This window comes from Elephantulus edwardii, unplaced genomic scaffold, assembly GCF_000299155.1.
Source record: "Elephantulus edwardii isolate Elephantulus edwardi_28Jun2011 unplaced genomic scaffold, EleEdw1.0 scaffold00239, whole genome shotgun sequence".
NCBI lineage: Eukaryota > Metazoa > Chordata > Mammalia > Macroscelidea > Macroscelididae > Elephantulus > Elephantulus edwardii.
The window spans coordinates 1,344,643-1,369,466 of NW_006399989.1; the positions used below are offsets into that span (position 1 = coordinate 1,344,643).

Genomic DNA, 24,824 nt, shown 5'->3' on the forward strand with positions numbered 1-24,824 from the left:
AGTCAAGGATTCTGAAGCTTTGTCTGACATATTTTGGGCATGTTGCAAGGAGGGACTGGTCCTTGGAGAGGGACATTGTGTTTGGGAGAGTGGAGGGGTGGTGCAGGAGAGGAAGATGAGATGGATCGATTCTGTAAGTGGAGTGGTGGGAATGAGTGTGTTTGAGACAGCGAGGTTGGCACAGGATAGACCGGTGTTTAGAGCTCTTGTACATAGGGTCGCTATGAGTCGCAGGTGAGTCGATCGCACATTAAAAAAACAACCTACCATTTATTGCAACAAATGTATTAGTTCTGGTATTACCATGTAAATAACATGTTTGGTCAAATGTACAACAAAGAGAAAATGCTCAAAAAATCTTTATTATTCACATTCTTTTGTTGCTAATAGTCTTTTTTTCTATGACTTTAGTTACTTGAAGAAATCTGTAGTCTTGGAAGAGATCCTAAATACATCTGTCAGAAACCATCAATCCAGAAGGCAGATGGCACTGCCACTGCTCCTCCCCCAAGGTCTAATCATGCTGCAGAAGAAGCCTCTAGTGAAGATGAGGAGGAAGAGGAAGTTCAAGCTATGCAGAGCTTTAATTCTTCTCAGCAGAATGAAACTGAACCTAGTCAGCAGTAAGTGCTTTTAAAAAAAAGGGGGGGGGGGTTTAGTCTTATAATTTTGCACATGCCATTTTCTCGCTGATTCTATTTTCATTTTCACTGTAAAATTTAGGATGTTACATTCCTTTATATTACGGTTTGGTCTTTTTTTGACCTTCTGTGAATTCCCCTATATTTAGGGAGCTCTGGTGCCCTAGTGGGTAGGGAATCTCACTGCCAACCTAAGCTCAAGACTCAATGCCACCAGATGCTTCACAGACTGACAGTGTTTCCCCATGTGATTTATATCCTCTGAACACCTACTAGAGAATTAGCTGGGTCACTTCTGACCCCAAAGCAGTTTACATTAATTGTTCATCAGAGTGAGAGAGAGAGTAGGACATTTAAATCCTGATGGCTAGTAAAAGGTAGTAAAGCTCTGGGCATTCATTATTTAATGTTTTTTAGACATTCTTCTATGTACATAACAGTTCTAAGCAAGTCCTGGTCATTATAGGCTTGGATATGAATTAATTTGGACTGTTACTAACTAAAGGGTGACTTAAGATTAAGAGTATGATGGATGTTCTTTTTTTTCTGAATACCTTAAAGGAAGGCAAGATTTTATTTCCAGAGGAGTCAGGCTTAATGCTTCATTTGCCAGACTTTTTTTTTTCTTGGCCAAAACTGAGAATTAATTATATAATATTTTCTTTGGATGGTTGGTTGATTTGGTTTGCTTTTTTTATAAGTACTTTTTAAAAAATTTTATTTTAGTGTGTGTGTGTGTGTGTGTGTGTGTGTGTGTACCGTCAAATCGGATCTGACTGGTACAGGAGGAGATTGCCCCTCCTCCTTTAGCAGAGCATTTGGTGGATTCAAACCGTGTACCTCTGGGATTGCAGTGCAGCTTCTTGCCACTAGGCTACCAGAGCTCCCTTTATAAGTACGTTGTTTATAAGTCCATCTCTGTGTGACTTCTGAGCTTGAACCTCTCTAACAAATCCATATTTTAAAGTATCATTGTGTTGTTATGACATTGAGTTGCCTGCGACTCATAGCAACCCTATATGCACTAGCTCTGAAACCTGCCCTGTCCTGAGCCAGTATCATCTCTGACAGACCTAATCCCATTTCTCCAGCCACTGAGTCAATCCATCTTATCTTGGATCTTCCTTGCACTCTCTACCCTTCCAAGCATGATAGTAAATTGAAATGCAAACAAAGCTTCTGTAGTGCTTCACCCTCTATACCTTTACTGGGAGACCACTGAATCCCTCTTTGTATGTATTAGATTCCCACAGTGCCATACCATATTTTATTCTTAAAATTAATCCTTTTTTGTCCAAGTGTAAAGTTGATCCTTTCTGTTCTTCTGAAATATTTTGTTAAAATAACTCATATATTATAATGGTCTTTTGTCACTAGTCAGCATCTCAAGGACAAGGACACTTATTTCTTGAACAGTGTATCACTATCATTTTGTATACCTATACATTGATCAGCTATTAAATTGAGTTTTAATGGAATAATTCACACACATTAGATTAAGGATTCGGAAGATTAAATTTATATGCTAGGTTGTTACTGTTAGGTACCATCGAGTCTACTATGATTCATACCTACCCTGTGAACAGTTGATCAGAACCATGTTCATCCTCATATTTTCTCCCATTCTCAAGCCTGTTGTTTTAGTCACACTGTGAATTCATAAAATTCATGATCATCATCTCTTTTGCAGTTTCTTTATCTTTTCCTGTGTGATTTCTTTTTCCAAGAACTGGCCCTTCCTAATAACATAAAATGTATATAAGATGAAGTTTCACTTTCCTAAGTTCATTCTCCTGGGAGCTCCCTAGTTTTCACTTCTTCCAGCACAGGGTTTTTGTTCTTTTGGATTCCATTGTATATTGAATACTTTTCACAGCATGATGATTCAAAGGCATCAGTTCTTCTTTGATCTTCCTTATCCATTGTACAACTTTAAAATGCATATGAAGTAGTGGAAAATACTAAGATTTATATCGGATGCTCTTTTAGTTTGATAACTTTGTTCCTTAGCCTGTTCTAGAGGACCTTTGACAATATTGCTGATTGGCCTTAGTGGTGAGAAATTTTGTTTCCTTCATGGTGAGTTGCAGTCCATATTGAAAGTTACAGGTTTTTTTTAATCTTCAGGAAGTGCTTATCATCTACCCTCTTTTTCCCTCTACTCTACCCCCCCCCCAATTTATTAATCTCTGGTTCTTAGCCCGCCCTCTGTGACAACTGTGTTTATCTCTAAATTTTTCCTTAGTGGTTTTTTTCCCCTCTCCTCTCGTTACATCAATTATACATGTTCTGTTCCAGTTCGTTAATTTCAACACATATAATGTCTCAGTCCATTCCTTGCAGATCGGCCTTCCCTCCACCTATTTCAATAGTGTTTATTATCTATCTGTTCTTTTTCTGCTCTTCTACCTAGTCATCCCATTCTTGTAACAGTGGTTTTATACAATGTCATTTTGTATTGAGTTATTTTATGCAACATAATGTCCTCTTGATTTACACATGTATAGGTTGTTGAATCTTTCTTTAATCCAGCAGTAGCTTGCCTAAGGCCATGTAACTTAAGTAAACAAATGCTACATCATTTTATAAAAGACATAGAATTCCATGCTGTGTTCCATTGCTCCTTCCTTTTTTTTCCCCATCAATGCAGTGAGTTGCTGTGTAACTCACTTTTTTTCTTTCATAACAGGGTTGTTGGTACAGAAGAACGTATTCCTATTCCCCTCATGGATTACATCCTTAATGTGGTAAGATTAATCTGAGGACAAGCTGAGTAATGGTTTATGCTTTTTTTGGAATACATATGTGATTAACAAAGAAATAGAGTAAAAGGGTATTTATACTTATTTGTACTGGTACCCTTAAAGTGCTGTTTTTTTAAATTCTTTTTTATTTATTTTTGTGATACTGCTTTGCCAAGATGAGGTGCTAGTTTCCTTGTTTTACTGTTGTCCTTTTAAAAATATTCCCAGTTTATTCTTTTCTGTATTCACCAGTAGAGTATATATAGGTAGAGAGTGAGATTTAATTGTCATTCTAATACTTAATAACAATTATTTATAATCTGTAAATGTATCCAGCATGTTTTCCCATTAATTTACAGAAAAATTTAATGTGACTTTTGTTTAACTTTCTTTATTATTATCTCACTAGGAAAATGTAAATGATTTCCTTTTCTCAGAAATCATTTACTTGTAAATAGAAGCCCTCCACAGTATTTGTTTTAATGTAGATACCATTTCCAAGATTTACAAAGATGGTTTTCACCCACATTTTACCTTTACAAAATGCTTTGTTCATTCTTAATCACTCTTTTAGAGGTCATTTTCATTATAAGTACATTTTGAAGAACGCATCTGTGACTTTTGCCTCTGGTAGAGAGGCAATATATTATGATGCAAGGAGCACTGGATTAAAAAACGAAATTATTCCTGATTTTTGCCATTGATTCATATAGTATACCCCTGGGTAAGTCATTAAATCTTACTCTCTCTTCTAACAAGTTTATTGATAAGTAAGTTGATGTTTCACCATCCTGTAAAAGCCCATGACCACTCTCAGACGGGGAGGCAGTCTTGGAGGTGATTCGCTGTCTCCCAGATCTGTGTAATAAATTGCATTTATGGATATTGCAAAAAAAAAAAAAAAAGATCTTACTCTCTCAACTTAAAAATAGATTGGCAAGCAGATGTAAATGTTCTTTGTTTTCTAGATATCTTTAGGTCATTTTTACCTAAGTTCTTGATTTTTTAGTAAAAAAGGATTTTACAACTACTTACTACTCCTCTCTCTTAGCTGGCCTCTTAGATCCATTTGTCAGGTTCTTAATTTTTTTCCCTATTTTCATTACTTAGATGAAATTCGTGGAATCTATTTTGAGTAACAATACAACAGATGATCACTGCCAGGAATTTGTTAGTCAAAAAGGACTCTTGCCTTTAGTTACCATTTTGGGTCTTCCCAATCTGCCCATTGACTTTCCCACATCTGCTGCCTGCCAAGCTGTTGCAGGTGTCTGCAAATCCATATTGGTAAGAAGTATCTAATATCTTTATGTATTTCTACTGTAGTGTCCATTATTTTTGTTTTACTAAGAATTTTCTGACTAATATATGCCACATTATTGCTGGGATGTTCCTTTGTTTACTATGTAGTTCTAACATCATTTGAGTTTACTGTAGAGAATCATTTATCACTGATCGGGTTTTGAAGCTATAGCATGCTTTGTTATGAGTACTTTCAAACATAATCTGGTGTGTTTTAAAACAATGTATTCTAATTTTGTAAATAAACTAGTATAAAAATTTTTTTTTAAAAAAAATCCCAAACATAATCTGGTATATTTACCCAGATACTTTTTTTTTCTTCCTTTTCAAGCTTAAAAGTCGTGTAAATAATTGGCCTATAGTTCATTTGTTAATCAAATCCTGCCAACGAGGAAACTCATAAACTGTTCTGTGTAGGAATAAGTAAGTTCTACTGAAAATGAGAAAACCTATTGTGTATAGATTTAGAAAGATCCATAATTATCTACATTTAATGTTTAATTTGCTTTTTTTTACTATTTACAATAAATGCACCCATCTTTATTTTACCTTTAAGATGCTATGGAAAAAGTATTGTTTATTGCTGTTGTGTTGTAGATGATTTATAGCGACCCTATTGAACAAAAAGCCTGAACAGTTGTATAACTTTCATTGTTTCCGGAGGGCAGCTATTTCAGAGGTAGATGCCACTCCTGCTTCAAAGCTCCACCAAACACTGTCCACCATGGGTAACCATTATCGCATTTGAGGCATCAGTATCACATTGTTTAGCATCACAGCAACCATGAGTTACCTCTGTACAGCAAATGGACAGACCAGTGCTATACCACTTTCAAGAATGTTTGACCAAAAACAGTTAAAACCAGACCTGAGGGCCACAGATTAATATTACTCTCCTTTGACTTGGTAGCATAACTTTCTATCCACCAGGCCCACAGAGCTCTCCCTATGGTGGTGGTGGTGGTGTTAAGTGCTGTCAAGTTGTAGATGACTCATGGTGACCCTGTCAACAAAAGACCTGGACAATATGTAAGGATAGATAGATTTATTTAAAATTAGAGGAAATATAATTTCTCCTGTCTTTGAACAGAAAGTGATAATGCTTTATAATTAGATTTTTTTTTCTTTCCAGACTTGAAAGTGTATATGTGTGTGGTTAATATATCCTGATGGCATATTGATAAAATTTTCAGCTGTTAACAAAAAGATGGGCAATTCAGACCTACCAGCGTTCAGGAGAATGATGTGGCAACTTGCTTACATAAATATTAATTATTTTGAATATTCTATTGGAGCATTCTCTTTAGAATCAACTTGACAATACCTAGTTTTAAATTGGGATAATTTATTTATAGACCTAGATGATCCTTCTGTTGTCCCACAGGAAACAAACAGCTTAGATGACTCTTGATTCCTGGTAACTTGATTCCAGTTTTAGGAAGAGAAATATTGTAAAACTTGTAAGAGAACTTGCAGCATTAGAATTTTCTAAATTTTTGTCTGTTGAGCAAAATTTGGAATTAACAAATTTTCTTGTTGAGGTTCCAAGTTGATAAAATAAAAGGAACTTTTTTTACATTGAGGAGCTCTGTTGGCATTTTTGTAGCATGTTGAACTGCTAACCAAAAGGCTGATGCCTCTCTAGTGGTTCATATCCATCATAGTGTTTCAAATCCATTATGTGCTTCATGGGAAGAAAGGTGCCGTCTTCCCCATTAAGATGTATAGCCTTGGAAATCCCATAGCAGGTTACTGTGAGCCAGAATTGACTGGACGGCAGTAACTTGAGCTTTGAGATGGAGGTGAGTTTGTTGATTATTATTTTCTTTTTTTAACATATTGTCTACCTGCCCTCCTTGAAACCCAAATAAATTTTCTTTAGATTGTTTGCTGGAACACCATTACAGTTTGGCCATTATGTGATTTTAAGTATAATTGGGTCATCAAATTTGAAAGCTTCTCACTTGGAGGAAGTAATATTATTCAGGGAGCTCTGGTTGCTTAGTGGTAAGGAAATGCACTGCCAACCCATGGGCAAATGGTTCAAATCCACCAGCTGCTCTAGAGGAGAAAGCTGGGCACACTCTTCCTGTTCAATTTACTGCCTCAGAAAACCTACTGGAGGGTGAGCTATGAGATGGTTCCAACTTAATGGTACAACAGTTATTCTAGAAAGCAACTCAGTTACTTCATACTTTGGTTCGTATTTCAGTTCTACCAATTATTAGATAAAAGACCATGGTCAAGTGTAAAATTCATGAGACTTGTCTTCCATTTATATTGTAACTGTTAAAGACGTGACATTGTTCATTAATGCTTTAGTTATTATTTTTGTTTCAGACACTGTCACATGAACCCAAAGTTCTTCAGGAGGGTCTCCTTCAGTTGGACTCTATCCTCTCTTCCTTGGAACCTTTACATCGCCCAATTGAATCCCCTGGCGGTTCAGTATTGTTGAGAGAGCTGGCTTGTGCTGGCAATGTTGCAGATGCTACCCTCTCAGCTCAGGCTACACCCCTGCTGCATGCGCTCACTGCTGCCCATGCCTACATCATGATGTTTGTTCACACTTGCAGAGTTGGACAGGTAAGAATAATCTTAGGGTGAACATAACGGTTTACAGCATTTGAAATAAATAAAGAATATTTTACCTTTTGTGAGCGATGTAATAGGTTTATGCTTCCTAATTTTATATCAGAACTTTCATTTTAGTTTTTCAATTATAAGGTGATCCTTATAATTTATGTGAAATCAACCTTTTTGAACATACTCTAATTAATAGGTCTTTAATTGATCTACAGCATGTATATAGGCCACTTTTTTTATTGGTCACATTTCATTTGGGTGTTTATCTCAGCCTAGTAACTTGTGATCCTTACTCAAGTGTATATGAATCTGTTAATGGAAAGACAAGAAGGAAATGTGAACATAGAACATTTGAATCATTAATCACTTAAAACATTGAGAAATGTTTAGATTTCAAACCCTGTGGATGCTCTCCTGGTGTATTTCCCTTATGGTTCCAGAAAGAAGGTGTATGTGGTTTTTGTAATTTCGCCACCTTTATTCCTAAAATCATCAATTCTAAAAATTAATAGTATAATAATCAGCAGCCCTTTTTAATGCTTAGTGTATTCTCTGCCAACCTTTGTATCAAATCAAATCAAAAGTACTATTATCAGTTATTTAGAAACTAAGTTTCACAACAAACTTGGGTTTAATATTTATAACATTAATATGGTCAGTTCATTAAAATGATCAAATCTTTCAAAGATTAAATACTTATCAAAGCAAATATATTAAAAGGAAATAATAATTGACCCAATTCAAAGGAAATTGCTGCTGCTGTTGTTGTTATGTGCCATCAAGTTGCTTGCGACTCATAGCAACCCTGTGTACAACAGCCCTACACCCTGCTCTATCCTGTGCCAATCGCACTGCCTCCAACACACCCATCCCAATTACCCCAGTCACTGAATCAATCCACCTCATAGAGGGTCTTCCCCTCCTGTGCTGTCCTTCAACCCTCCCAAGCATGATGTCCCTCTCCAAAGAAAATTAGAAAGCAGTTAATACTTATTCTAAATTATTTCTTCATTGAAATAAGTATTTGCTTGTGATTCTTCCCTCGACTCAAAAACAGTTGGAAATGAAAGGGAATGTTCACGACAGATTATAAAAATTTTAAGAGAGTACCTTGGGACTTTTGAGTTTAAATGTATACAGTTTAATGAAGTACACAAGTTTGTCAAAATCAAAATGAAGGAAAAATAGAATCCCCTGTGAAGTTTGTGAAGACAAGTGAAAGTTGATTTGAACATTATTGTTTAAAGAATACTTCAAAGGTGAATTTCTTTCCTCTTGTGTTACAGAGTGAAATTCGTTCCATCTCAGTAAACCAGTGGGGCTCGCAGCTGGGTCTCAATGTTTTGAGCAAATTGAGCCAGTTATACTGTTCCTTAGTGTGGGAAAGCACTGTTCTCCTCTCTCTGTGTACCCCAAACAGGTAAGAGAATGGTCATCTCATTTTATTTCCTCTTTTTTTGCATATAACCTAGTCATAGTGATCCTGCAGAATTATTTTGGTTAGGATGACAGGGTGTTGCAAAAGGCTTCCTTGTCCTTCCCAATTTCATGGAGCCTTGCTTACAAAATTGCAGCATCTTGTACATCTTTGAGCTAATATCTTATGCTGTATCAGCATAGTAGGTGTTCAAAACTATGTTTAGCCACATGTAGAGAACTGAACTGGGAAAATCTTGATAGGTGCTCCTTCAGGTGTTTGATCCATTGCAGATTAACCATTCAGGTTAACCATTATCTGCTAGAGGGGTTTTCGTTTTAATCGAGCAAATAAGTAATAAGATATCAATATTTCTTGACTCACTGCTTCTCTTGTAACAGCCTTCCATCTGGGTGTGAATTTGGCCAGGCAGACATGCAGAAACTAGTTCCAAAGGATGAGAAAGCAAGTACAACCCAAGGCGGCAAAAGATCCGGTAACTTAAGATATTTAAGATCTTAAGTTTTGTCCCTATGCCTTTATCATGCTTACTTGTTTTAAAATTCTTTGGTTATTACTTCTATGAAAACATCTTCACACTATTTTGTGAAATAGGACGCTATAATTTGAACCTCGTGCAAACTTCATATTATATATAGGAGAAAGGCACATGTGAGAGTCTCAAAGCAGGTCTAGGACTATTACTACTACAGTCATGTTGAGAGATTTGGAAAAAATGTTTATAATTTGCTGCCACCGGTTTTGGGTGATTTCTCACACAGACCCAAGCCCCAAATGCTATGCTTGCCTGCACGTACTCACCATCCAGCTGCACCCTCCCTCCTGGCCCACGGCCACCAACTCCCTTCCCTCCCTTGCTTCATGTCTGCCTTCCCTACTTCCCATGTACTTTAAATCTCGTCCATCTCTGCTCCTACTCCTTGGAGTATCCATGTGAGATGTGGAATACCCAGACTAATGGAACAGCAGGCTTGGAGAGATATCCTCCTTGAAAGCTCTGGCAACAACTGCACAGTCCCTGCCTGAGATGGCCTTAGTGGATAGGTAGCTCTGGGTACACTCCGTGGCCCCCTTACCTGTGGCCCTCAGAGTCAGTGCAAAAATGGCATTGACTGAGAGGGCTTTTGAGAGGAAGATCGGATCTTGATACATAACAAAGAACTTGCACTACATTTTATTCTCCCATTGTGATTTCTGAACTCCATGATAACCTCTGGGACCACAAACCTGTATGCAATCAGACATTACCATTATACTAACAACGCTGAAAAGTTTTAAATTGCAGCACATAGATGATTGTCAAAAGTGGTGTCTTTTTCCCCTGTACCCGATTTGTTTAAAATTATATGCAGAGATTACTAATAAACGGCCGACCAAAATGAAACTCAGTTTACCAGTTTTCCTGTACAACTGTCCAGATACCTTTTTTTTTTTTCTCAGCAATTTCTTTCATACATGATGACTCAGTGAAAGAGTAATAATAGTGACAGAACCTTCCTAACTTCAGGGTAGTTAATTAAGATCAGTTCCCAAGTTTGTTTGCTATGAGGAGGAAGTGAATATGTCTCCATTTTCCAACTGTTTTACAAATACTGACCCTCATCTTGCATGCACATTCTACTCTGCTGGATTTGATAATCCAGTGCAGTGGTCACATTTAACGTCTGAAATATATTTCTATGTTCCTTTTTTCACCATAAGCTTTTCAGGTGCCTCTGGCTCTGCTGCAATGCAACTTTTAGGCCTCTCATGATCTTCAGTGTTAACAGCAATTTAGTAGATTGTTCCCCTCCTCTCTCGTCGTTGCTTTTGTCTTTATTGCTACTTCTTTGTGTCCTACAATCTCTGAGGTTAAGCAGTTTGTCAGTAAGTCAGTTTGTCAGTGGCCCTTCCACTGGGACCATGAAATGACTGGTCTGGTTTTAGTACTCCAGTCAGCTGACCTTCATTTGTGTGTTCTAATGACTTCCTTTGCATAAGTATATTAACCTGGCCCCATTAGTACATAAAATAGAAGTTCACAGGGGCAGACAAAAAATACTAAAGCATATACCAGTAAATACATGTATGTTTTAAAATTTCAAACTGTAAACGTAGGACATGTCAATCAGACAAAAGTAACAAAACCTGTTCGTGTTCAAAACTAGGGAATGGAAGAAAGGCTCAAGCTATTTGTCCATATAGCCAAAGTTAAAAAGTCACATTACAAAATTCATTTTAGAACTTAGTTTCTGTATAATTTATCTAGAACATTTTTAAAAGAAATTCTATTTTTATGATGCTGATCCTAAGATTTAACAGAACAGTCCACGCACAAAACTTTTCCTCATTGTTGTTGAGTTGGAATCAACTGATAGCTGAAGCTTCAGCCAAGTTTCCAAAACTTTTAATCACACACAAAGAGATTGTCCAACTTTTTTTTGGGTTGGGTGGTGGATTCAAACCAAAAGAGTTTTGAGTTCCTAGCTCACCTGTCTATGGACTTTACCCCCAGAGCTGCCTTTAAAAGATAAATCTCCAATCCCAGAGGCACAAAGTTCAAATCCACCAGATGCTCTGCTGGAGAAGGAGGGGCAATTTCCTCCTGTACCAGTCAAACCCGATTTGACGGTACACACACAAAATAAAATAAAATTTAAATTTTTTTAAAAAAGATAAATCTCATATTTGTATACAAAAATCTTAAATGCTAAGAAAAAATTCAATGATAGTAATTCGAGGACATTATGAAATTAATATAGTTCGGTTTTTATTTTCTCCTAGATTTGAAAAGTCATAGAAATAGTGTAAAAAGTACCATAGTTACCTTTTCTTGAACTGCTAAGAATGAGGAAACAGATTAAGTCCTAGTTCTACATGGTCTTACTACTCCTTTAATTTATGTACAGATGGGGAACAAGATGGACCAGCTGGAAATATGGATGCTTCTACCCAGGGCTTATTGGAAGGCATTGGGTTAGATGGTGATACATTGGCCCCCATGGAGACAGATGAACCTACTGCTTCAGACTCTAAGGCCAAATCTAAAATCACACCAGCCATGGCTGCCAGAATTAAACAGATCAAGCCTCTGTTGTCAGGTGAACGTCATTTCTTTCTCTCTGTCTTTTTTTTTACTTTCAGAGTCTTAACTAGTCCTCAAAACTGAAATTGATTTTGTGAGGATATATTAGCATCCTTTGAGGACATTTTCAACTACTTTAACTTATTTGCATGTGTATTGTTAAGAGGTTTATGAGATAAGCTCTCTCTGAGCTTCTGTAGCTACAGAGGTAAAAACGTTTCTTCAGAAAGCTATGTCTTATTTTTGGTTCTTTCTCTGCTACTCATTCTCCAGCCTCTACAGCTTTCTTCTCCTGTCATTCCAACGAAATGTCTCACAAACCTTTCCTCATTAAGCTTATTGATAGTAGTTCTTTCTATAGCTAGATAGGAGAACTGATGACCTAGAATTAAGAACTTGAGATGTAACTTCAAAGGCACATGGTTTGACTCTACCAGCTGCTCTGCTGGAGAAAGATGGGCAGTCTTTTGTGCAATTTACTGCCTCTATAAACCTACTGGAGTCTGTTGCAATTTGATAGCACACAACAACTAGATAGGTCATCCACCACTTTTCTAAAATTAATCTTCCTTTAACTTTTATAATGTTAAATTTTCCTGATTTACTGTTGCATGCCTGGCTGCTACACTCTGTCCTCTTGCTTTTTTGTGTTTCTTAAACAGATGTTTCTCTTAATTTTTCTCCTAGGCCCTAAGCCCTTTTCAGTTGACAATTGACATTATCTGTGTTAGAAGTCACTTTGGCCATTGAATAGGGGATATGTTATTTTTGCTGTATTTTCCACTGTGTGACTTTCTGTAAGGAAGGGGAGCTCTGGTGGTGTAATCCATAGAACGTTGTACTGCTAACCCAAAGGCAGCAGCTGTCTCACAGTTCTAAACTACTAGCTATTTCCCAGGAGCAGGATGGGCCATTTCTTCCTGTGTGATTTCTACTGTGAGTCAATATCAACTCTGTAGAAATGAATGAGAGGATGAAAGGAAAGTGAAGACATAACCTGAGAATCTGAGGGCCAGCCCAGAAACAAGCATAAAATAGGTTTTGGCATTTTCCTTTATTAAGTCTTGGTAAATATCTCATTCTATTGTAATTTGTTTAAGTATGCTGGATTTTAATTTGGAAACAGTCCACATTTCAAAACCATACTGCATGGTGCCACTGTTGTAAAATGGGTCTGACATCAGGGTTGGGGTTAGACTGAGAATAAAACTGGATAAATTATGTATACTGGATTGAAACAGAAGAGGGAAAGAACAGGTTAGAGGCACTATATGATTATTATGGTTAGCACAGGAATCCAGAATTAAGGTTGCATAGAGACGTGTACTCGGGTGGGGGTGGGGAGGAAGGGATAGGGGAATTGTATACCAATGAAGGAATTTTTTCTTTTCGGAGAGGGCAGCGAACTGGTGGGGAGGGGTGGGCAGGGAGAAAAGTGCGGCAATGAATGAATGGAAATCCAAAATCTCTGTAAATTCTTACTAAAATTAATTTAAAAAAAAACAAACCCATACACAAAAACCAATGGAGGGTGGATCCAGAGACCTAGGACTATAAAGCCCTAAAACTAAAAGCTATCAAGATCATCAGAACAAACAAACCCAAAAAAAAAGGAACAAATTTATTAGTCTATGGCATGAATCAGCCTTCACATAGCAAACATGTCTGGCTTTTTTGTCGCTGTTTGTTGCTGCCAAGCACGACTTGTAGCAACCTTATGAACAAAAGATCTGAACCCTGTTCTATAGTACAACATGCCAGGCTAGGAGGGATAAAATAGGGGTAGGGTTAGAGGAATGGAACCTTCTAAAAATTAAATCCTTGTGTCAGAAAACTTCTCCAATAGGATGAAAAGAAATCCCACAGATTGGGGGGAGATATATATGCTAATGATATATATATAAATAGGAGGTGTGTGGGCAGAGATGGGAGAGAAAAAAATGGATTGCGCAGACTGTGACCACTAGTGGATTAGAGGAATGGAAGATCAGCTTAAAATGAATGGATGAACAGACAGTATGTAGATTGCAGTTAGAACCTTGGAGCAAGACAAGCAAAATGTGGAGGGGCAAGGGGATAAGGGAGGAGGGAATCCTGAAAAGGTGTTTGATACTACTTAATTATCATAACAAAGAAACCCCTTTTTAAAGCACTTTTATTTTGGGGAATGCACTGTCAGCTTTCTATACCACCTGTTCTATCGAAGAAAAGGCAGAGAGCATACCTGAAGTTTCAATGTTTGTGTTTTGTTCTCTTTTGTTTTTAAATTCAAACAATGCTTTCAAAACTCTGCCTGTGTCATAGTTAATCAGAGAAAATCTGTTCTTTGTGCTGCTTTCATTCATTCTTTGCTGTTTTCATTGATATACTGACATTCATATGTACATATATTTATGCTTAGGAGATGTACTTTGATTCAGAATTAGCTTTTGTTATCTCCACATTATTATAAAATAATGTGTAAGGCACAATGGCTGCATTATTAGTTTTTTATTACATTTCAAGAAATACTGTGGAAATAAGAAAAGACAGAAAGTGTTAAAACAAAAGCAAAAAACACCCAAAGCAATGTTTCAGCCCATTTTCTTTTCTTTGTACATCTCTGTAGTTAATACTATTTTTGTTCAACCATATACTATACTGAAAAGCATCCTAGAACCTTTACATTGATGTCCTAACTTCTTATGGACTATGCCACCAGAGCTTCCTTACTAGATTAAAAGGGAAGATTTAATTCGTACCTCCTTTAACAATGTAAAGGAGTTCTGAGGTGTAATCAGTAGAGAATTGTGCTGCTGACCCAAAGGAAACAGCTGATGATTTGAATCCACTCATTGCTGTAAGGGAAAAAGATGGACAATCTCTTCCTGTGTGAGTTAAAGCCTCCAAAACTCAATGGGTAGCGTCAGCTATGAGTCTCTTCTGACAAAATGGCAATTCTCACAATGTAAGTGAATGCTAATCTTTCCTTTAACATTTGTTAAATATTAAATACATACTTCTCTTTAAAATAGGCATTTTTTTCCTTGTGGATCAGGTATTCTTTATTGAGTTATCATATGTATCAGTAAATATAAATGATTCCTTAATAGTATATGGGAGGAAAACAAGTCCCCCCCCTTTTTTTATTTTTTTTTAATTTTTTACCTTTTTTTTATTAGCTTTTTTTTTTATTTTAATAGACATTGACAGAGGTTTTGGATTTCCATTCATTCATTCATTGCTGCACTTTTCTCCCTGCCCACCCCTCCCCACCAGCTCGCTCCCCCCACCAAAGAGAAAAAAAAAAAAAAAAATACTCCTTCATTAGTATACAATTCCCACATCCCTTCCTCCCCACCCCGAGTATACTTCTCTATGCAACCTTAATTCTGGATTCCTGTGCTAACCATAATACTCAATCATATATCACTTTTAATCTGTTCTTTCCCTCTTTTATTTCAATACAATATACATAATTTATCCAGTTTTTTTCCTCAGTTTTACCCCAACCCTAATGTCAGACCCATTCTACAACAGTGGGACCATGCAGTATTTGTCCCTTTGTGACTGAGATATTTCACTCAGCATAATGTCCTCCAGGGTCACCCATTTTGAATATTTAACATTTGTTAAATATGAAATACATACTTCTCTTTTTAAAATAGGCGTTTATTCCTTGTGGATCAGGTATTTTTTATTTAGTTATCATATGTATCAGTAAATAGAAATGATTCCTTGATAGTATATGGGGGGGGAAACCAGCCCTTTTTAAAAAAAATAATATTTCTGTATCTTTTGTCATAAAGCCATTTGTGAATTCTAAGTAGCCTTATTACTTTTTATTCCAGCTTCTTCCAGACTAGGCCGAGCACTTGCTGAACTATTTGGACTCCTTGTTAAACTTTGTGTGGGGTCCCCTGTCCGCCAGAGGAGGAGTCATCATGCTGCAAGCACCACCACAGCACCAACACCTGCTGCTCGATCAACAGCCTCAGCTCTCACTAAACTCCTCACAAAAGGCTTATCTTGGCAGCCACCACCATATACACCCACACCTAGGTTTAGGTAAGAAAGCTGCTTAAGATTCAGGTCGTAGAAAGTTCCCATAAAAAGAAACTAATTATTAATATTTAAAACTAATTATTATAACTGTTTTTTACTTAATGGAAAATAATATTTGGAAGATTTGATAGCTCTTTGTTTACTCTACATTTTTAACCCAGTAACATTTAAAACACTGAATTACTAGCCTGAAACAGATTTTAAAAGCATTTTCAGTCATATTGCCTATTAATAATCTTATATCCTTTAATAGGTTTAAGAGAAAACGGAATCTGTTTCTACATGGATTAGTCATTACTTCTGTGTCTCTTTCAGTGTAGGTTACATTTTTTACTTCTTTCTTTCAGGTTGACATTCTTCATCTGTTCTGTTGGTTTCACATCACCTATGCTGTTTGATGAGCGGAAGTATCCTTACCACCTAATGCTGCAGAAATTTCTCTGCTCTGGCGGTCACAATGCTCTTTTTGAGTAAGGATCCAGCTGCTTTGTAAAGAAGCCCTTATTTGAATTGGTCTTTTATTTCTGCTTTAGCAGTCTTCAAAAATCAAATAATACTTGGGAACTAGCTGTATTTGTCTCCAGCTTTCTTTGAGGGAGGGGTTCTACTTACTGTTCTCTGAATATGATAAATGTTTTTATTTATTTTGAAAAACATATATGAGGATACAAGGAGGTGAGGATTGGGAACACAAGGGTGAGGATGGGCAGGGATGAAATTACAGGGATGCACAATTTCGTGGGGAGGTGGGGAGTAGGTGAAGGCAATGAAAAAGATCCAGTGGAGACCAGACGATACAGGGCAATGGTAAGCCTAGTCCAGTGGTGATTAAACAAACTGTCTTATTCATTTGTGCATTTCTCATTTGGGAATGGGGCACAGACTCTCTTACTTATTCATGCTGAACTGGGGCGTTGATGTGAAGGGGGAAAGGGAGCACACTTTATCACCTTACTGGTGGTCCTGGGTTAAAGCTGCTTGCCTACTTGTTCTGTTAGAAGTTGTTCTCCTGATATTACTGCCCTCTGTACTGCAGAGTGTTTTCTAAGGTGGGTCCAGTGGAGATGGCTGACTGAACCCTGAGGCTCCATCCTCCTTTAGCTGACAGTTGTTTTTTTTTTGTCTCTGGAACTGGGTTCAGGGTCAGGTCTGAAGTAAAACTCAGTGTTAAGGTTACCTATAGGAAAGGGAGCAAACCTAAAGAGAACAAAGTTGTGATTTACAAATAGAAGGACTTTGGAGGTGTTACTTATGGGTGTACTGAGGGAGAAGGTGGAGGAAAGTATCTAGATAAAATTCTCTATATACCCTACGCAGTTTTTTCTATCCAGGGGTCGGATGGCACAACCCGAGGGCTAAGTGGCTCCCCCCGAGGTGAATATGATAATTTTTATAGTCAACTTTCGTTGGTTTAGGGAAAAAAGTCTTTAAAAGTAAAGATAATACATTTTGGGAAGATTAGAAGTAAAAATTTTAAAAAGAAAGACTTTATTTCCCATCTGAAGTAGTAATATTCTCTCTCCATATCTTATTAATTTAGAACTTTCAATTGGGCTCTGTCCATGGGGGGCAAAGTTCCTGTTTCTGAGGGATTGGAACATTCAGACTTACCAGATGGTACAGGAGAATTCTTGGATGCTTGGCTTATGCTAGTGGAGAAGATGGTGAATCCCACTACGGTGCTTGAATCTCCACATTCACTGCCTGCCAAATTGCCTGGAGGTGTCCAGAACTTCCCCCAATTCAGTGCCCTCCGTTTCCTTGTGGTAACTCAGAAAGTAAGTATTTAGCATTCTAGAACCAAAAGATATTTCTCATGTTAACTATATTTTCTCCACTGTTTTTTCTTCTAAATAATTTTATAGAAGGGAATAGAAACCATTTGGTAATTCCTTTGTGAAAATATTTTAACTATAAACTTTGACTTGGTACTTCCAGATTGAATTACATGTCCTTTCTCTGTGATTCCGTAGAGCCTCTTCATTTTTACCTCATCACCATACCCACTCTCATTGAGTCTGTTCCTACTTGTGGTGACCCTCCATTGGGTTTCTAAAGCTGTAATTTTAACAGGAAGAGAATAGCTTCTCTTTCTACCATGCTGCAGTTGGTGGATTTTAACTGCTGTCCTTAAAGTTAATGCCCAAAATGTAACCTACTGTGCCATTCTCACGTGGGAAGTTGCACTTTTTTTGTTGTTTGCACTAACATTCTTTGTGGAAGGATCGTCCTATGGGCCTTTGATATATTCTTTCTGGGGCTTTAAATTGAGAAAAAAATCTTCACACAGCTTTCAAATAACTTACAGGCAGCCTTCACTTGCATCAAGAACCTGTGGAACCGGAAACCCCTAAAGGTCTATGGTGGACGGATGGCTGAATCCATGCTGGCTATCTTGTGCCACATTCTCCGAGGAGAACCTGTGATTCGAGAGAGATTGAGCAAAGAAAAGGAAGGGAATCGAGGAGAAGAGGATGTAGGGCAAGAAGAAGGTGGTTCCCGTCGGGAACCTCAAGTCAACCAGCAACAGCTGCAACAGGTATGGTGTTGGACTCAAACTGAAGATTCGGAACTATACCCACTGAAGTGATACTTGTGAGCTTTCCAGGTTAACATGCTGCTGAGTGCCTGGTACATTAGTCTCCAGACTATTTGCCAGTCAGATATATCTAAATGTGATGTTTTGAATTTTGTCCTTTAAATTTAACAAGTAGGTGAATGTAGAAAATTTGAAAGGCTTAGCAAAATATAGTAAGATGGCATAGGCAGGTTTCTTGGGCTGCCTCCTCTTGCTTATTCTTAAGCCCACGAGCTTTGAGCAAAGCCTGGCTAAGGTCAAAGGGTTGAGCTTATACCTGAGTAAGCTGTCACAGACTAGGACAACCTATTAATACCATTATTATTCAAATACGTGCACCAACAGCTAAAGCCAAAGAGGAGGAAATTGAGGATTTTTATCATTTTGAAGACTGAAATTGACCAAACATACAATGCAATCGATGTGTTAATGGTAATTGGTGATTGTTATACAAAAATTGAAAACAATAAAGAAGAAAAAGAATTCGTGAAGTACAGATGTGGTGACAGAAATTAGACCAGAAATGGGATAAAATAATTTTGTATTGTCAGTTTATTCATCACAAATGCCTTTTTAAAAATACACAAATGGAGCATTTACACATGGACCTCACCAGATGGACTACATAGGAATCAGATTGACTACATCAGTGGAAGAAATGGATGGAGAATATCATTATCAGCAGTCAAAGCCAGGTCAGCTGCTGACAGTGGAAAAGACCATAAATTACTCATGTACAAGTTCAAATTAAGCTGAAGAAAGAAACAAGGTCATAAGAACCAAAAATAGGTTCTTGAATCTGTTCTGTCTGAATTTACAAATAATAGGTTGATGCATTAAGCACTGGTGATCGAAGACCAAATGAGTTATATGATGACACCAAGGATATCATCCATGAAAGGATATCATCCATGAAGAGAGCATAAGATCACTACAAAGACAGGAGAAACAAAAAACCAAAACAGATAATCAGAATAGACCCTGAAAATTGCACTAGAGCATCAAGAAGCCAAAACAAAGGTAAGAAATGCGGAAATAACTGAACAGAAGATTTCAAAAGGCAACTCAGAAAAACAAAGCGAACTACTATAATAGAATGTGCTGAAACCTAGAATTGGAGAATGAAAAGGGAAGAACTTGCTCAGCATTTCACAAACTGAAAGAACTGACACATTCAAGCCTCAGTTTGCAGCTCTGTCATCAATATTGTATCAAATTGCAATACTTCGAGATGATATGGGCAACTTATAAGATCCAGGGAATATCAGAAGAGATCCCCGTTTGCAAGAAAGGTGATCCAACAGAATGGTGATCCAACAGAATGAGGGTATTATCAGGAATATCATTTGCAATCAAAATACCACTAAAGGTCATTTTAATAAAACCTACTAGAACAGTACTTGAGTGTCAAATTATGATGGTGGCATAGGATAGAACAGGTTCATAGTGTCGCTATGAGTTGTACTTGACTCTTTGGCACCTACCAACAAAACAGTATATAGACAGATCTGCCAGAAGTTCAGGCTGAATTTAGAAGAGGCTGTACCACCAGGGATATCATTGCTTATGTAAGATGGATCCTGGCTGAAAGCAGAGAACACCAGAAGAATGTCTATTTGTGGTTTGACTGTGCAGAGGCCTTTGAGTGTGTAGATCATAACAAATTTTGGCTAACATTGAGAAGAATGAGAATTCCAGAACACTTAATTGTGCTCATGCAAAACCTATACCTAGACCAAGAGGATTTTGTGCTTTGAAACCCCACTGGAGGCTCAACCATGACAACAATCCCTTTTGTTTTATTTCTTTATTTCACTCTCACTCATTGCTGTCAGGTTGGAACTGACTCAACAGCAAGTGTTCAGTGGTAGTAAATCAGAGGGGATTACCTACCTTTCTTCCTCAGAGCAGCTCTAGGATTCGAACCATCCATCTTTGGTTGGCAGCACCACTCCCTACTGACTAGGCCATCAGAGCTCTAGTTAGAGATTGAAAATCACTTTGACTCCTTTCCCCTAGTTTGTAGTTCTATCACTGAATGCTATAAAAACGTGAATAAAAAGGCTCATTTTGCAAATGTTGTGTACCATGGAGTTGTAATCAACCCATAGCTGACCTGCCTGCCACTGGGTTTTCAGAGGCAGCTAATCTCATGGGAGGAGTTTGCCCATTTTTCTCCCATGGAACAGGTGACAGATTTGAAACACGTGCCTTTAGAATTGCAGCACAACTTCTTACACAAGGCCACCAGAACTCCCCATTTTGTGAATAGTCATAATTGTTAATCATAAGTAACTGGTTAATGCTCTCAGTTCATCAGAAGTTAGAAATACTTCTTTCTATCTGGAAACTATTCCTTTAATCAGTGTATTTAGATCTTTTTGTTGTGGTGACATCTAGCATGTCTTTGCAGCTCATGGACATGGGCTTCACAAGGGAACATGCCATGGAAGCCCTGCTGAATACTAGCACCATGGAACAGGCCACAGAGTACCTTTTAACCCATCCTCCTCCAATTATGGGAGGAGTTGTTCGGGTGAGTTGGCTTAGGGTACGAGTTTAATTTCTTGGGACGCTGATTGATACTCTTGATGTGCTTTCTTTTTTACTTGGGGTTCTATCACTTCCCTTTAACTCATTTCTAGACTTCCACATTTCAGTACTTGTTGTGGCAACTCTCATGTTATTGTTAGGTGCCATCAAGTTAAATAAGAGTCATAGTGATCCTATGAACACAAGATCTGAACCTAGTCCTGTCCTGTGCCGTCACCGTATAAAACCACCTTGAGGGTCTTCCTCACCTTCACCGACCCTCCACCCTTCCCAACATCATTTCACTCTCTAAGGAATAGCACCTCCTAGCATTCATTGTCAGGAAGTCTATAGAACAAGCATTCTTCTCCAAGATGGAGCTCCCATTTTAGTAAAAATATTGAGACCTCCTTCGTCTATATTGTCATTTTTGTTTTGTTCTTTTTTTGTTGTTAGAGTATACAAGTAAGTAAGTTTGATGGGGTTTGTGGTTGGTTGGTTGGTTTTGTGTACCGTTGAATCGGATCTGACTGGCACAGGAGGAGATTGACACTCCTCCAGCAGAGCATCTGGTGGACTTGAGCTGCGTGCGTGCCTTTGGGATTGCAGCACAGCTTCTTGCCACTAGGACACCTGAGCTCCCCTTGGTTGGGTTTTATTTTTAGAGAATAACATTCATGGTCCTTTTTTTTTTCCCTTCTGAGTTTGAGATGGCCCCACTGAGTTTTTATATTTTGTAGGATCTAAGCATGTCAGAAGAAGACCAGATGATGAGAGCAATTGCTATGTCTCTGGGACAGGATATACCTATGGATCAAAGGGCAGAATCACCTGAGGTAAGTCTGGAACAGGGCATCCAAAAGTGCATGATGTATTAATGTTTAATTAGTATTTCTTTGAACATTCTACTATTACTGCAAAATAATTGATGGCATTGAACTCTAGAAAAACACGAGTGTGTATATTCATCCCTGCCTCACGTCGTGTGGACCTAAAGCTTTGACTGAGGCAGACGAAACATTTCCCTTTTTCCTTATCACTGTTTTCTTTTCACCCATGTTGTTAATGTGCCCTCAAGTGGCTTCCAACTCATAGCAACCTATGTCCAACAGCTCTGTTTTGAACCAACCTCATTGTCTCTGACCTACCTACTCCAAATCAATCCACCTCATCCAGAGTTGTCTTCTCTTATGCTGTCCCCTTTACCCTTCCAAGATTAATGTCCCTCCTTGCAACATGTCCAAAGTATGTCAGACTGAGCTTCAGAATTTTTGCCTCCAAGGAGCAGCCTGGCTTAACCCTCTCGAGGACAAACATGTTTGTTCTCCCTAGTCATGCATTCAATACTCTTCTTTAGCACCACAATTCAAAGGCATCAGTTCTTCTGTCATCCTTAGTCATTGTCCAGCTATCTGATGCATAACAAGTAATTGCAAAGACCATGGCCTGGATCAGGCACACCTTAGTCTCTAGGATGACATCTTTGCTCTTCAGTACTCTGGATAGGTCCCTGGCAACAGACTTTCCCCAGTGCAGTTCATCTTCTGATTTCCTGGCTGCTGGTACCAAGAGTGTGGATTGTGGAGCCAAGCAAACTGAAGCTATTAACAATCTCATTCTTTTCACCATCTATCATGATGCTGCCAATCAACCCAGTGGTTCAAATCTTTGTTTTCTGAATGTTGAGCTTCAATACATATTTAAGGCTGCAGTCCTTGACCTTATGCAGAAGATGTCTCAGTTCCTCCTCTGTTTCAGCAAGCAAGGTTGTGTCATCTGGATAACACAGGTTGTTGATGAGGTTTTTTTCATGTACACTGTTTTATATAATCATTCGTGCACATTGTGTTTATGTAATTAATACTGTTCATCTTTTATGACCTCATCTTTTTAAGTTTTCATTGCATCTTTCCTGTTCTTTCGTATTCCCTCATGTGTTCATTAACCTCTGTTATCCTTGTGTATTTTTCCAGGGTTTTTTCCTTCCCCTTCTCATCATACTTATTTCGCTCACTTACCATTTTCATTTTTTTTTTTTTTAACAGGGGGATCTGGGTGTTTTTGGGTTTTTTTCAAATTATTAATTTCAGTGAACATTTACTTCAGTTACCTTTTTGAGGAAATAGAAGCCTACCTTCCACAGTGGTTGTACAGTTTTACAATCCCATCAGCAGTACATGAAACTAAGTCTCTCTTCATCCTCACCAAATTTATTGTTTGTCGTCCTATTATACTTAACTACTACTGCTGAGATGAACTGCTAAGAAAACAAACAGATTCATCCTAGAGAAGGTTAAACCAGGCTGTTCCTTGGAGGCAAGGATTCTGAAGCTTCATCTGACATACTATATTGCAAGGAGAGAGACATCATGCTTGGGAGGATGGAGAGACAGCACAGGAGAGGAAGACCTTCTATGAGATGGATTGATTCAGTGACTCATGTAGTGGGAGTAGGTGTCGGAGACAGTGAGATTGGCACAAGATAGAGGAGGGTTTAGGGCTATTGTACATAGGGTCACTATGAGTCACAGGCAACTCTTTGGCACATAATAACTACTGCTGAGATGAGATAGAAGTACATTGTTGTTTTAATTTACTAGTGATTTTGAACTTTTCCTCAGGTGTTTGTTGGCCATCCAAATATCCTTCTTGGTGAAGAGTCTTCATGTCTTTTGCCCATTTTATGGTTGGGCCTTTTTCTTGTACGGTCAATCTATTCGGTAAATTTTAGTTAGGAATCCCTCATCTAAAATATTGTTGTTGCCAAATATTGTTTTTTCCCAGTCTGTGAGCTACCTTTTCACCTTATTAGGAAAAGTATTTTATTTGGTCAGTTCATAGCAGCAAGCAAACATATAAAATAAGAAAAGGTAAAAACTACTTATCCCAACATTTCCAACAAGTAGAAAAAGAACAACACACTATCTCCATGATCTCTAGAAGAAAGGAAATTACAAAAGCTAAGGGCAGAAATAAATGGAAACAGAAAAATGAAACTGTTGACAAAACCAGGAGCTGATTCATTTAAAGGGTCAACAAAACAGACAAACGATTGGAAAACTTAACAAGAGAAAAACAAGTAACTCAAATTTGAAATGAACGAGTCAGTGTCACAATAGAACTCACTGAAATTAAAAAAATATATAACAGAATATTAAGAAAAGCCATACTGTGAAAATATTATGAAACGCTTATTTGTCCTTCTATTGTCTTCTTTCTCCAATGGTTTCAACTGAGGACTCAGAACTTGATCTGATTGTTTCTCCTTTGTGACTTTTTTCCTAGTAACATTTTAGTATTCTATCCTTATCTTTGATTTTGGACAATTTGATTATGATATAACTTAATGTTTTTCTTTAAGATATAATCTGTTTGGAGTTTGTTGATGTATATTGTTTTTCATATCTGGAACATTTTCTTCTAGTATCTCTTCCACAATTTTCTAACTCCTTTATGTTCTTTATTTTCCTTCTATCTTGTCTCTGGTTGTTTTGCTGTTTGGTTTTTATTTGTTTGTATTTTTTTTTTTTCACTCTAGATGGTTCTCATTGAGGATCTTGTCTTCTGTCTCACTGGCTCTTCCATGTTTCCTTTCCTGTCTTGTTTTCCTGCTGAAAATTTCTGTTAGCCATCTTGTTCTTCACAGTTCCATTTTTATGCTTTTCTATTGTTTCTGGAATTGTGTTGGTTGGACCCTCTCTTTGTTGTGATGATTTTTAAAAAATTCTTTTACCTCAGGGGAGCTCTGGTGGCCTAGTGGCAAGGAGCTGCAATTACAATCCCAGAGGCTCACGGTTTGAATCCACCAGATGCTCTGCCGGGGAAGGAGGGACAATCTCCTCCTGTACCAGTCAGATCTGATTTGACGGTACACTCACACACAAAAATAATAAAA

General features: G+C 37.7%; 1 protein-coding gene across 1 annotated transcript in view; it reads left to right on the forward strand.

Annotated features, from left to right (window-relative positions):
- HUWE1 (HECT, UBA and WWE domain containing 1, E3 ubiquitin protein ligase) overlaps positions 1-24,824 on the forward strand; it is a 194,809-nt gene that overhangs the window by 75,318 nt on the left and 94,667 nt on the right. Inside the window, exons 20-32 of the mRNA XM_006898884.1 lie at positions 412-623; positions 3,331-3,388; positions 4,496-4,672; positions 7,028-7,273; positions 8,560-8,693; positions 9,092-9,186; positions 11,600-11,791; positions 15,606-15,822; positions 16,167-16,289; positions 17,360-17,597; positions 18,128-18,358; positions 20,811-20,933; positions 21,670-21,765. Of these exons, the coding sequence (XP_006898946.1) occupies positions 412-623; positions 3,331-3,388; positions 4,496-4,672; positions 7,028-7,273; positions 8,560-8,693; positions 9,092-9,186; positions 11,600-11,791; positions 15,606-15,822; positions 16,167-16,289; positions 17,360-17,597; positions 18,128-18,358; positions 20,811-20,933; positions 21,670-21,765 (2,142 nt within the window). The remainder of the gene's footprint in view (positions 1-411; positions 624-3,330; positions 3,389-4,495; positions 4,673-7,027; positions 7,274-8,559; positions 8,694-9,091; positions 9,187-11,599; positions 11,792-15,605; positions 15,823-16,166; positions 16,290-17,359; positions 17,598-18,127; positions 18,359-20,810; positions 20,934-21,669; positions 21,766-24,824) is intronic.